The sequence below is a fragment of the Mesoplodon mirus genome (genome assembly GCF_964341445.2).
Source record: "Mesoplodon mirus genome assembly, chromosome: 10".
In the NCBI taxonomy this organism is placed as follows: Eukaryota; Metazoa; Chordata; class Mammalia; order Artiodactyla; family Ziphiidae; genus Mesoplodon; species Mesoplodon mirus.
In genome coordinates, this window is record NC_138986.1 from 32904005 (window position 1) to 32918993 (window position 14989).

Genomic DNA, 14989 nt, shown 5'->3' on the forward strand with positions numbered 1-14989 from the left:
GTTTATTGGTGAGTTTTTCTTTCTCTTTTGACAGGAGAGGCTAGCTGGTTATTAGAAGGGTATAGGTTAGTTGGAGGCTAGGTTGTAGATAGGTGGCTGCTAAATGGACCAACTGCTGAGTTCGTGGTGCCTAATGCCTGTCACCTCAGGCAGTCTCCAGTCCTGGCGTAGAAGATGGTCACTATGTCCTTGAACTTCACCAAACCTCTTTTTAAAAATTAATTAATTAATTAATATTTTGGTTGTGTTGGGTCTTCATTGCTGCGTGTGGGCTTTCCCTAGTTGCGGCGAGCAGGGGCTACTCTTCATTGTGGTGTGCAGGCTTTTCTCTTGTTGCAGAGCACGGGCTCTACGTGCACGGGCTTCAGTAGCTGCAGCACTCAGGCTCCTTAGTTGTGGCTCACAGGCTCTAGGGTGCAGGCTCAGTAGCTGTGGTGCACGGGCTTAGCTGCTCTGTGGCATGTGAGATCTTCCCGGACCAGGGCTCGAACCTGTGTTCCCTGCATTGGCAGGCGGATTCTTAACCACTGCACCACCAGGCAAGTCCCCAAGCTTCTTTTGGAACCTTACCCAGTGTGTGGTAATTTTCATCACCTGGATGCTCTGTACACATGGTAGGTAATATGATGAATTTTTTTCCCACAGATTTAATGAACGGCGTAGTCTTATCAAATAGAGCCTTTACTTCTCTCCAAATATAAGAAACAAAGATAATTATTTCTATAGTTTAAAATGGTACTACTTCTTTTTCCTCCCCAAACTTAATTTCATTTCTCCATAGATTCCCAAGTTTATTGTCAACCAAGTGAGGAAACAAAACACTGAAAATCATAGAAAAGACAAAAAAGCCATGAAGAAATTGCTGAAGAAAATGGCCTATGACCGGGAAAAATATGAAAAACAAGATAAGAGTGCAAATGATGTAAGAAAAACTTGAAGATATGTGTAGTTATACAGATTGCAGTACTGTTTTTAATATCTTATATACAACAAAGAGTTTTGAATGTTTTTGTAGGATGAATTTCTACACACTTAGTAGGCTCTGGTACTGTATATAAGTTAAAGGCATCAATAATGGTAGCTATGCTCCTATTAGTACTACTGATGAATACGGATAGTTGCACAGGTCTTGGTGACTCAGCATGTGAGCTGTTGTTAAGGAACAAAAGAAGATAATAAGACAGGAATGTCTCAGCACACACCCACCCACACATAAACACACAGAGGACTCTGTGGAGATTCCAGTTGCCCACTGAATGTGTAATTTTTAGTAATTAAAGAGTCCCTTGTGTGAACCATTGACCTTTTTTCCTTCACTTTTCTCATCTGTAAAATGGGGGAAAAAACTAACCCAGATAAACAAATAGGTTAATATTGGTGTAGTGCCTGAGATCTTTCCTAGACTTCAGTAAGTCCTTAAAGTGTCTTAATTGGAACTTAAGAATTTGGAGAGAGTTATGTTGGAATGCAGAAAATTAAAATATTTCAAAAAAGCGATATTTAACTCTTAGTATTCATAAACTTCTGTAAGAGGATAGTAAGAACTGGGTTTAAAATAATGAAATATACATGAAAACACATTCAGAAGAAGTGAGTTACCAAAGCTCTAACTTAAGACCATGAAATGCAAGGGTTTCTATTGTTCTATTTATGGTGAAGACACCCCTCCACCACCATCACCACCATAGAGGTTCCTCAGTTACATGCTGACATCTTGTGGAATAATGTGGAAATGCAATTATCAGCCTTTGATTTTTTTCTGCTTTGGCCTACTTGGGGATCCAGTAATCACACAAAATATTTTTTTCTCCTTTATTTATTTATAGCTCTCACTCTTACAAAATGGCATTTTCCTGGCATTAAACTTTTGTTGGTCAATTTCAAAGTATCTTTAAAAGCATAAAATTTAATAAGTGGGAATTGTACATAGTGTTTATATTTTTTGAGAAATGCTATACAGTTTAGAAAGGGTTTTTGAGATATCATTCTTGTTTAACTGAGAATGTTCTATTACCTCTAAAGATTATGAATACGTGAACCTCTTCTCTTTTTTAGCCCTGATTATACACATTAACTTAGGTGACTTTATATCCTTGTCTTTTTAATTAAGACTGTTATAATGTGATACTCTGAGGAACAGTGTGTATCTAAGAAAACAAAATTTGTGCTGTACCTTTTTAATAATAAGTCCTTAGACAAAAATTAAAATGTTAATTTTTTTTGGAGATGGAACGTTTAAATAATTTCGTCATTTATAGAAAAATAGGATTAACTTGGATTTCTTTAGTTTGTACTTTGGGTTAAATAGAGGAGAGCTGGTCTGAGAATTATGTCTGGACTAGTTAGAAGCTGTATTGTCAGTTTAAGGCTTGGGATTTAAGCCTGGATTTAACTCTCAGTTTCATCATGTATTAGGTGTCACTTAATCTTCGAGTTTTGGTGTTCCCTTCTGAGAAATTCAGCGATTATTCTGACAAAATACTAGTAAGTGCCTCCTTGGTGCTGAAGCCTCACTTCCTATTAGGTCTTCAGAGGAGATGGGGCTGCTGCTCCCCTACAGGGAGCCAGAGAGGGATGTAGCAGGGTTGAGCTCAGAAGTGCTAGAGGTGTGTGATGGGGCCTGACCTGGGGACCCTGGGCTATCAGACAGGAAGTGGGCATCAGAGGGGCTTCACCAGAGAGTAGAGCGGAGGCGTGAGAAACACACATCAGGTGTTAAGTCTCCCTAGCAGAGGAGCTTCCTGGTAGAGTGGTCACCATCGGTGATGGTGGCCCACAGTGGAGGTCATGTAGCTTGTCATTTCGGTTGAAAAAGTTTCATCAATTGCCAGAGGTTTTTTGCAAGCTGCTATCATTTTCTTAGGGAGAAAAAATATACCCAGGAAACAATTACAGAACAACAAAGAAAGTAGAAGATAATGTCAGATACTATGGTTATGTGGTGAGTCACTAAGTAATCAGTTTTCTACATAGGCTTCCATCAGTTGCCAGAATGTTAACTCGAAAAGATTTCACATGAAAGTCTGGACTTCCATCTTGACTTGACAGTTTGGAGGTGGGAGCATCCTCATGTCCCCTTGCCATAGGGGACCTGTTTCCTGCAGGGTAATAATTGCCTGGATCCAAGTAGCAGCTCTTCCCTTTGGGTGGAACATGAGCCATCTACATTTCGATAAACTGTCCCCTCCCACACTGTCCCCACATTTTTCTTTTTGGTTTGTGTTTCTTGACTCTCCCCACAAATCATTTGAATGAAACTGGCATGTTTTTTATTTGTTAAACAACTCTTTGATGTGTGGAATTGACACTTAGGTGGGGAAGATCATAATTTCAACCTAGGGCCTGTTGAGCATGAGGTGTGTGTTGGATATCTAAGTGGGGAGGACCGAGGGTGCTTGGAGGGAAAATTCGGTCATCCTGGCCAGTGAGGTACATGGAGGGACAGAGGCAGAAGGAAGGTGGGAATGGGGCTCAGCGGGGAGCCTGGCTTCTCTTCTGTATGTGACAGGGAACTGCTGAAAGCTGTGACCCCAGCAGTTACGTGATTATATTTGCATTTTAGAACAGCTGTTATGATGGCAGGTGAGGGATACATTGGAGGAGTGTGAGAGAGGTTTGGTTGGAGACGCCAGCTAATTTCACTGTTGATGGGAATATATAAACTGGTAGAATCCCTCTGGAGAGCAGTTGGCATGTGGCAAAATCTTGAAAGCCATGCTCCTCATTGGACTTAGAAATTCCTTCAGAGGGGATAATCAGATGAGCATGCAAATAGTTATGCTTAAGTTCATTGCCATTTTCTGTATACTGGCCAAAATTAGAAATAATCCAGAAGGATAGAGGTGGTTAGTTAAATATGTTATGGCGTATCTAGATAATGAAATACCATGAAAATGGACAAGTGTATGTAGTGGCATTGGAAGATACTTGTAATATGTTGAAAGAAGAAGTTATAAATCAGTGAACAGTTCATCGCTGTATTTGTAAGGGATAATATCGTTATTTTGAATGCTCACCAGAGGTCAGGTATGCTGCTAAACATTTTACCAACATTTTATTTAATATTCATAGTAGTTTAGTTGGAGTTTATTATTAAAATAGTCTCCTTTTTTTTTTTTTTTTTTTTACAGATCAGGAAAGTGAGGCTCAGCAATGTTAAGTAACTTACTTAAGGTTATCTAGATAGGAAGTGGTGGAGCTGTAATTTGAAACCAAGTCTATAGGACTTTACATCCAGGTCTCTCTACTGTTATCTTCTCTTTTCCCATAGAGCACAGAAAAACTCCATCCCCAAATCCTGGGCTTATGTATAGTAATAAAATTGAACATGTATTACTGTCATTATTAGATATGTTTAATATATAGCTTTAAAAACAGTTCTGGGTTGAGCTAAGGCCCAGCAATGGGAATGGAAAGAAGTGTTGAACGTGAGCCAGTAAGACCCGTATCAGTGAGATGGTGAAACTGATTAAATGTAAGGAATGTGCAAGAAGAAGGAATCTAGAATGACTTGCTGATTTTACCTTGGGTGATTTTATCATCAAGATAAAACATCCAACAAAAGGAACAGACTTTGATGAGGTAGTCAGTTTTTGGCCTTTGGAGTTGACATGCCTTTGTGAAAGTTGGCTACCTGGGCCTGAAGCTCAGAGGGTGGCCAGAGCTGGAGGTGTGCATTTGGGACCAACATAGAGATTGTAGTTGAAGGCACAGACTGGTTCCTGTTACACAAGTGGATACATGGGGTAAGAAATCAAAAAGGCAAAAACACCAATATTTAAGTAGTGGGCCATGGAAACGGAACTGGTAGAAGAGGCCAAGAAATAATAGGAAGTAAGAGAAAGTTGAAGATTGTAGTGTCTTAGCCCCCCAGGGGGAAGAATAAAGTAATGGAGCTTGATCAGTGTACCAAAAGCTACAGAGAGGTTGAGTAAGGTTAGCCTTGGATAAGAGGTCCTCTAGATTTTGCATTCGAAAGGTTAGTTGTGACTTTCTCCAAAGCATTGTCTGTGACTGTTGATGGAAGAAACCATGGTTTCTAGGGATTGAAATGTGAAAGACAAGAGATTATAGGTCATGAGAATTCATCAAGCAATATTTTTAAAGCCCTCTGTATGCTATTAATGCTAACTATATATAATTGGGCATTCATGTTATTAAGACATGCTTGACTAGGTAAATTAATAGTTTGAATCAGGTTGTAAGGGACACAATCTACTTAACAAGACCAATGTTTATAATGACTGCAGCATATTAATTATTTGGTACAAATGTGAATTTCTTAAGTACTAATGAGACATCTATTAATTACAGCAAGAGGAAACACTTGGTGAAAAATAACATAATTGTAGACTATTTGAAAATAACCATTTTCTGATAGCCTTCAACTTGTAGTTGGGAATGATATCAAACACACACACACACACACACGTATATACACATAGGACATCAAACACCAGGAGTCATTTGGCTTGATATAGCCCTAGCTTTGCCATTAACGAGACATTAATGGCAAATCATTTTCTCCCTCTGGGTCTCAGTTTCTTCTATAAAATGAGAGTAAGACCAGATTAATGTTGTTTAACCAGAAGTATACAATAGGGACTTCTGTGGTATTATTTTAAAAAACAAAAAGCAAAAAACCATGCCTGGGCTGCTTCCCAGACCCACTGAATCAGAATCTCCCAGAGCAGTACCTGCACATGTGTATTGTATAAAAGCTGTCAGGGTAATTTTTCCCCCATTTGCTGTATATGTGTTTGTGTGCACATATATTTAATTTTATTATGGAATTTTTCTAACATACACAAAGATAGAATAGTATATGAACCTCCATAAACCCATCACCAGCAATCACCCATATTTTTTTTCATCCTGTTCCATCTTGTCTTCCACACCTTTTTTCCTTTTAGTATTTTTAAGGAAATCACAGACCTTTCATCATTTCACCCGTAATTACCTCAGACTGCACCCCTGTCTAAAAAGGATCTAGGGCAGCTTTGATGAGCATCTGGTTATGAACTGCTGAATTGTGCAGGTTTCAAGTCCATTGTGGACTTAGATCTGGGTGAGTTTTCTTCTGTCTTTTAAGCTTACCTCTGAAAGTAAAAGGAAGCTGTACATTTATGAGAGAGTGTGAGCACAAAGTGGGGCTCTGTGAGATTCTGTGAAATAAGCCAAGCTGCTCACCACATCTGCCCTCATTGTAGAGGGAACAAAAGTTCTCTCTTCCTAAGGTGAGCTTCTGTGTTAACTCAGGATGATCTGCTGGTCACACCCTTAATTAACAGTTGAGAGCTTGAGCTTTAGAGAGCTTACATGACTCGCTAAAAGTTCCAAAATGATCTGGTAACATTTTTAGGGTTTTGGACATGGAAAAGAAATCTGTTTCTCTCATCTTCTGCCATTCTCCAGAAGAATCCTGGAGTTGGCAGAAGTGTGGTGTAGACTCTGGGTCGTTTGTGGCCGAGGTTGTGTGTCTAGTCACAGCTCTGTTTAGAATTCCATCTCTGGTTTCACTTAACAGCTCTGACCCAGAGCATTGTCGCAGGTACAGTTTCAAGCATCTGCTTTAGGTCTGGAAACAGTGTCTGGATCTACCTGGGGACTCATGTGGAAAATCAAATTACAATATCTAGCACAAAATCTTGTTTCTTTTTCAGACATTCTCTGATTCTTTTTTATAGTACTTAAAAAATACCATATTAAAAGAGAAAAATATCAGAATATCAGAACTTATTTCATTATCATTATCAATTAATGATTATTAATTTTGGAAGTTACCTCAGGCCCTTCTTTAAAATTCTCTGAATCTGTAAGTTGGATAAAAGTTTAAGCATTTGGATAACAAAAGCCCAGTTATAGTCAGAGCAGACAGTTCAAGACAACAGAGAACGACTTCTGTATCTCCACCTCCAAGTGATGAATATGCCATTTTAGTTTAAGATACCCTGCTAAAATGTCCTTGTTAAATTTTCTAAAATGTGTGTTATATCTGGCCTTTATTTGAGGAAGTTATATGTCCAATTTGCCCTTTTGAAGATAAAAGGTTTTTTTGTAGTATTAAAAATGTCAGCTTTAGGGCTTCCCTGGTGGCGCGGTGGTTGAGAGTCCGCCTGCCGATGCGGGGGACGTGGGTTCGTGTCCCGGTCTGGGAGGATCCCGCATGCCGCGGAGCGGCTGGGCCCGTGAGCCATGGCCGCTGCGTCCGGAGCCTGTGCTCCGCAATGGGAGAGGCCACAACAGTGAGAGGCCCGCGTACCGCAAAAAAAAAAAAAAAAAAAAAAAAAAAAATGTCAGCTTTACATTTAAATTAACTTTTCATTTAAAAGAAGAAATTAACATTTCTCCTAAGGGTCTGACATTAAATTTATGATCTCTAGAGTGTAAAAATATGAGCAACACAGTATTTATCTACACCTTTTGAGAAAATACTAAAATCATTGTTTATTTTACCAGATAGTAAGAACTAAAATCCTATTTTTAAAAATATACTTTAGTTCAATGTGTAAAACATGTGAGGGCCGTATGAGATCATTTTCTCTATTTTAACAGTCTTTGCATGCATAAGAAATTAACTAACATTTTGTAAGTTGTAAAATCCTTTGTGACTAATTTTTAATGGCATGTTAGTCAAATACTGCTCTTCTCCAGCCCTGCTGTACATCATAAAACGTCAGCTCACAAGCACACCAAAGAAATTTAAAAGTAAGGGACAGAGTCACAGCTGTTAAGGCAAAAAAAAAAAAAAAAAAAAAAAAAAATTGAAATAGGAAGGTTACAAAGATTATACTACTCACAGACTTAGTTATTTTTATGGCTCAAGCTAAGAACAGACGGTTTGGCTTAATGATCAGGCATGTTGTGTCTATTCAAAGCTTGGCAGCTCAGTGTAATTAGCATACTAATAGCTTTAGTATTTGATACACCATGATCCTGAGCTTAATAGTAGTTGTCATACACTATTTAAATGAGAGCTTTGACGTCATTTATTGTTTATCATCTTTAGTAAATATCATTTGACCACCCTTGTCAAGAAATCCAGGGAAAACTATCCAGAAACAACTTTTAAACGCTTCATCTTTAACCATTACACGTTACCAGTTAAACTAATTTCTCCTCCAACAGCAAAGGGCAGGGTAGATTCAAGTTGAGTCAGGCTGTTAATCTTTTTATTGTTGTGATAATTTAGATGGGATGTATTACCACAGAAATAAACACTCTGAGAATTGTTACTGTCTCTCACACACACACACAAACACACACACATACACATGCACTGAGGGGAAGGGTGTGGGAAATGTTTAATTTCATAGCCATAAGAAACCTGTACACACGCCACTCCCCATATGCTGGCAAAAGCCAAAATACAGCAATTACCTGACTTTTCACATATGCATGAGAACTATCAAGTGCCCACAGAAGCTGGTACCTGGGCCTCTTCCTTCTAAACTAAAAATCAGAGAGACTCTGGACTCCTGTGTCAGATGTGGTGCGATTGGGTACAACCCCTGACACCACTCTGATTTCAATGTTGTGTTTTACAAGAAATCATGGCCATACTCTCCAAAGTATGATCCCTGACCTCATTTAGAAAGTATAGGCCATGGTCATATTGTTAGGGGTCTTTAGTTGTTCATGAGATGCCTTGGGGGAAAAGTGGCTGCATCCCCAAGCAGGTGCATGCTAATGTTGGTTACTCCCTGCAAGACCAAATGACTGAGTTATCCCTTGTAACATCTTTAATTCCATTCTTCTGTTCTCTTTCCCTCCCTGTCTTTTCCCAGTAGCAAGGGGAATAGTAGTACCATGTGGTAGATAGAAGCAACTTAACTTGTTTCTGTCAGACAATATTCCTAAGACTATTTTCTGCTATTAAGGAAAATACTCATTGGTATAGTTTATTTTATTCTGGAGAAATTTTGCTTTTATTAGCATACCATTTTTAGAGAGAAATTATATACATATACATATACATATATTTATTTTTTTAATTAATTTATTTTTTTTGCCGTGCCGTGCCATGCAGCATGCGGGATCTAGTTCCCCAACCTGGGATTGAACCCATGCCCCCAGCATTGGGAGTGCAGAGTCTTAACCACTGGACCGCCAGGGAAGTCCCCAGTGAGAAATATTTTTGAGTGACTCATGTAATCAGGAGACATTGATAGATGGCTATAGATGTGACTCAGACATGCGGCATGTAACTAGAATACAGGTGTCATATAGTAGGATCTCCATCATAAAAGAAACTCAGTGGAAGGAGGAAATTCCTCTTGATTCTATGGAGTCAGAAACCCTCCATGGAGTGTTTCATGCGGTTTGAGGTGTGTGAGCTGGGCCTTGAAAAGTGGATAGGTAGCAGGGGATATTTCAGAAGGGGAGGAGAACATATGTAAGGAAAGGGAAGCATGGTGTTTGTAGTGAATTTTGACTGTCCTTTTTTATCCAAATAATGGAATATGCCACAAGGAATAGTGGGGGAGGCAGGGAGCATAGGAAGGTTGCTATATTCCTGAACTCTTTATGGCAACATATTATTTTTCTGGATCATTTTGCTTGTATAACTCATTTATGGTAGACCTTCTATATATAAAAACTTAATCATATCAACTTACTTCACTTTAAATGTCAGCATACGTTTGCCTGCCTTTTTTGATATTCTAGGGTTGTATAAGATGTAATTATGGAAACAGATCTTGCTGCTATTACTTTCACCAAAGAAAGCCTCTATGTAAGGATATTTGGCATTTGGCACTATGACTTGAGCAGAATTTCCTGACTTTTAAATCAGCATAAAGTAGATGTCGATCTGCAAACCCCAACCTGCTGTTTAGGACCCTCCTATAGTATAGTAATAACAATAGACTAACAGAATCCAAAATACTGATACTTGTTTCCCTGAGTAGGCAAGGTGGATTGGATTTTATGAATACAGACTCAGTTCTTCCACTGTTGCTATTACAATTTTTGCGCCACCGTTCGAGTTGTCAGGCCCAGCTTATTGTTTTTCACCTCCTATGAGGAAACAGTTGAGGCCAGGACAGCAGGCAGAATGGCCACGGCAGGATATAAGCTAGAGATGAACCCCAAGGGAGAAGTGCATGTAGCGTAATCCCTGAGTTATAAGATACTTCATTGATTGAATAAATGCTTTGGAAAAAGGTAACAACACTACCACGTGAAATACCCCATCCCTTGTAAGAAGCAGCTCATTTTTCAAAATGCTACAAATGAAAATAAAATCTGTCTTAGAATCAAGGGAAAAGGCAAATTAGACCTGTAAACTAGAGGCGAGGTGGACTAGATAAGGTATCAGGCCAAACTACAAGCCTCAGAAATTGGAAGTCAACAAACCAAGCCAAGGGTCCAGGCTGGATGGGAGAGATAGAGCAGGAATTGAGGGGTCTGGGCACAGGTTGGGATCAGGATGTCCTTTAGGGATTGGCTTGAGCTCAGTATTCCCAGGGAGAGGAGTCATACAAGGCTGATAGGAATGCAGTCCCTCGTCTAATCTAGCAGGATGGTGAGCGGGCAGCACCCATGCTTTGTCTTTGTCTGGCTTGGAGTGAGTGCACCCTTTGGGGCTTCACCGAGTGGTCAGGTGAGGGTGCAGCCTGTCTCTACAGGTTGAGCGTGTGTTTGTAGCCTTCAGGGAACGAAGCCATTGTCATATGCAGTCCTTTTCTCCCTTTTTTTTTTTCGGTACGCGGACCTCTCACTGTTGTGGCCTCTCCCATTGCGGAGCACAGGCTCCGGACACGCAGGCTCAGTGGCCGTGGCTCACGGGCCCAGCCGCTCCGTGGCATGTGGGATCCTCCCAGACCGGGACACGAACCCGTGTCCCCTGCATCGGCAGGCGGGCTCTCAACCACTGCGCCACCAGGGAAGCCCCTTTTCTCCCTTGATAGTCCTATGCAGTATCGCTTTTCTTTGTTATTCCCGCACTACATCTCAGATGTTACTGAGAAGTAGTCTTATATCTTTTGGCACCTGCGTTTTTATGCAGCCCGATCTAAAAATCATCTTATTTTTGTTAAACGTTGAAAAGAATCACGTTAATTCCATCTGTGATATATTTATACTTTGTTTTAAAAAAAAAATTCAAGACCATATACATTTAAAAATGATATTACGAGCACAAAAATAATACTGTGCAGCAAAGGACTTGTGTCTTATTTGTTTACTAGGTAAGTAGACTTAGCACAATGCCTGGTACTCAGTAGATGCTTAGTAAATTTTGGTTGAATTAAACAGGGTGTTTGTAGTGTTTAAAGCATTATGTTTAAACATAATTTGTGCATGCTGTTTGGTCTAAGATCTGTTCAAGAACATATGGTTATAAATAATAAATTAGTATTTATTTTAGCAGAACCGTTAGGACTTAATTAAGCCTAATATTTTGAATGCCATAGTTGATATTTTGATATTACAACCCTCAAAATCTTTCTCTGATAACCCTCCAAACATATAAAATGTTCTTAACGTCTGTGGGCAAAGGATTTAGAATGGGTCATCTCAAGTTCAAAGTATGCGGTCACAGTGTATGCTCATCAGCCAAGTGAGAAGCAGACGCAATACAAATGTATTAGAAAAGTATTTTCCATTTATTTTAATACTCTCAGGGACAAAAATTTTTGTGAAATTTGTGAATGTGCAGACATGTTTTTTAAAATGCTTACATTGCAATAGCATGCAAAGTAACTTCTTTCTGATTCAATTTCATAAATTGCTACATGAGGAAGCACCCTCTAGTAGATAACACTCAGAAATCAGCACTTAATATGGCAGTAATGGTTATTGCTGTCATTCTTTACATCTTTAAGAAGAATTAAGCATTACTGCACAGGCATTATGAAGTTCCCCTATCACCATTAAGAGGATATTTGAGGTTTGATGTAATTTAGCAAATTACATTATAGTAGTTAAGGTTTTTATGTAGTGAAGTAAAAGGCGTAGTAGTTAAGCACACTTACTGTATAATGCATTGTACAGAGTTACATGTTCCAGCTGCTGCCAGCTTTGTTCCAGTGTCATTAATGCTTTGCAGGCTGACGTTCCTCAGGGAGTGATTCGAGTGCAAGCTCCCCATCTTTCGAAAGTTTCCATGGCAATACAGCTAACTGAAGAACTCAGAGCCAGTGATGTACTTGCCAGGTTTCTCAGCCAAGAAAGGTAGAGGCCTGTTTTGTTTTAATTATTCCATGGTATAATTCACTTGCTCTCTCTTTCCCTCCCCCCGCCTTTATTATTTTTTTAAAACTATGGCTGGTGTGAGGGCTTAAAAATGTTGTCTTCCTGGCAGAAAACAAAAGCAGACTTAACAATTAGACTGTTGGAATGAGTTGAGTTCATTGGGTGTAGTTTGTGTTCAAGTGGAGCCTGTTTCAAGCAGGAGGTCTGCGCACTCCTTCACTGTGCCTGCTGTGGGCTTGGTACATGACGCCACTCGATACTCTCTCCAGAACGTGGTGATTGGAGGTTAATTACTGTGTGTAGGCTGTTAGGAAAATCACTAATTAGGATACAGTGAGATTAAAAAAAAAACAAAAGATACAACTTCTTCTAGGAAATGTAATGAATACAAAGAAATGCTTAAATTTTAAAACAGAAGATATAAAGAATTGAGAGGGGACAGCCGGTCCCTGGAGCTCTGATGTCAGCAGGACAAAGCACACTATCCTCAGTAGGAACGACCAAGCCTTCCCCTCTGTGTGCAGCTGGTGGGGCAGGAGTAGTCCTCTGAAGGTCATTGGCATCCCTCCCATGTACACTTTCAGAGACATTTTGCGATATCTTTTCTTGAATTTTAGGGGTTCGAGCAGGGTATAGGCATTTCAGTGTTCAAATTCTTATTTTTAGCTAAAATTATATTTTAATGCTTCCCCCCCTCAGTTCCACTCATTGAAATAAACAAATCTAATTTTTTTTTTCTTTTAAAGACAGGGACATCAGAGACATTGGCCTCTTAGCTTCTGTATACTCTGTCTCCCATAGAATTTCACCTCGTCAGTCTAACATTCAACTTTTCTGCCAGAACTTCTCCAATTTTAATACAGAATCACATGTATTTAATACGTGTCTGCTCTGTCTACGGCTCTCTGCTAGATGTTGGAAGGGTTATAAAAAGTACTTTTAAACTGTCTTCCCTCAGGGTTTGTAAATTGGGAGAAGAGATGAGCCCGTGCAGTTAACAGATGGTGATGAAATAAAAGAGTGTCTTATTGCTAATTCTGGGCTTTCAGTAAGCCGGCATAAACTTCCCTCTCAACCATGCTCTGAAGGAAGTGTTATCTTACTTCTGTTATACTGATAAGAAAACCAAGACTTTGCAAGGTCATGCATTACATAGGTGGTGGTGTAGAGCTGAGTTCTAAATCTGTGGTTTCTGTCCCCCAAGGAGGTCCTTTAACCCCTCTCGATACTGGCTCGAGCACCTAGAGGCTATCATGAATCTGGGGGCCATTAATGCAGAGTCTGGGACTAGATGGACTTTGGGGGGATTAAAGTCCTGGGCCAGTTGGAATTTTGGGGGATTAAGTGCTGGGAGCAGTTGGAATGTCTTTGCTCCCTAAAAGTTCTCTCTACTTCAAGGGAGTCAGTCCACTTCCTCTCTACTACCTGTGGTGACCAAGTAGTTGCCATTCTTCCCACTGGGGATGACTTCCCACCCTCTCCCAAAGGGTGTACTTGAAGACCTGGCCAGACTTCAGATATAAGCAGCTCTTCCAGGCTAGACATGGTTTAATTTACGCAGCGTTTACTTGCAGGACCCAAGTGCTCAATTTAATCTGTACTTGTGTTCCTCTACTTGTAGAGGATACAAGGTGTGACTCTGAAGGTGTATGATATATTCCACTCTGACTTCAGTATTTAGGGCAGAGTAGGATAATAGTAGGCATACTCTTATAAGAAAGCACCAGTTTTGTGACAGTTGCCATTTGCATATTTGGATTTTCTGCTTGTGGTGCTCTGCTACCCCCTTAAGTGGAATCCCTTCTTCTACCTCCCCTCTTCTTGCCATCCTGCTCCACCCAGAGGGAAGTCCGGTAAGCATCTTGGTCCATTTGCCCTTTCCCCACCAAGTCCTCAGCCCTTTCCCTTATGCTTGGGGATGCCAGAAGCAGATGATCTGGCTCCAAATACCAGCTTTTCCTGAATCATCTTAGGCTAGTTTTTATAATCTCTATAAGTCTCAGATTCCTCATTGTAAAAGTGGGCCTACATTATAGCCTTGTGTTAATTAACTGGGAAAATGACCGTGAAGCACATAGCATGATCTGTCTGGGCCATCTAATAAGTGAAATTCTCAGTAAGTGTTTATATGTATCTTCTTTCACCACTTTCCCCTCCTCCCATTTGCATTCCACTTGTACAGTGACAGTGGGAAACACTTCTTCCCTCCATCCTTTTCTTCCCCTTCTTTCTCTACTGAAGCCAAGAACACATGAATGACATAAAATAAATGCCCAATGCGTTCACCAGGCTTTGATAACGACTGTTGTCTTTTCTATATGGATTTGTTGATTAGTATTAAGTGAAAGCTCAGGTATACCAGGAAATCCAGTTCAGGTTTCTTTAAAGTGGAATAAGAACATAGATACTCAAGAAGCAATCTGAGAGCAATATCTGACTAGAATTTTTTTTTAGTTTGCCAAAACATTCCACTTGGTTTTCATGAAATAATGACTCTTTTTATACTCATAGTTTATTGGGTTATGTACTCTATTAAAAATGAAAATATAATTATTACATTATTTAATTTCAAAAATAAGCATACGCCAGTTTGAAAACAAAGTGAACTGTCTCTTGGTCAGGATACAGCTTAGCAGGGCGGATCTTAAGCATGAGGACTCCCATAGCCCTGAGCAGTCAGTGTGTCATGGACAGCAGTGTAGATGGAGCTGGATAACCAGATGAGCCATTAAATGGTTGCTTAGGAAAGCCTCTACATACTTTTCTTTTTCTAGTGGTTTGGATAAAAGTCAGA

The 14989-nt window shown here is 39.7% G+C and overlaps 1 protein-coding gene across 2 annotated transcripts in view; it reads left to right on the plus strand.

Annotated features, from left to right (window-relative positions):
* Nucleotides 1-14989, plus strand: part of ARHGAP18 (Rho GTPase activating protein 18) — a 125765-nt gene that overhangs the window by 106745 nt on the left and 4031 nt on the right. For both annotated transcript variants that reach the window (XM_082634109.1, XM_082634110.1), the window contains exons 12-13: nucleotides 782-922; nucleotides 12050-12174. In XM_082634109.1, the coding sequence (XP_082490235.1) occupies nucleotides 782-922; nucleotides 12050-12174 (266 nt within the window). The remainder of the gene's footprint in view (nucleotides 1-781; nucleotides 923-12049; nucleotides 12175-14989) is intronic.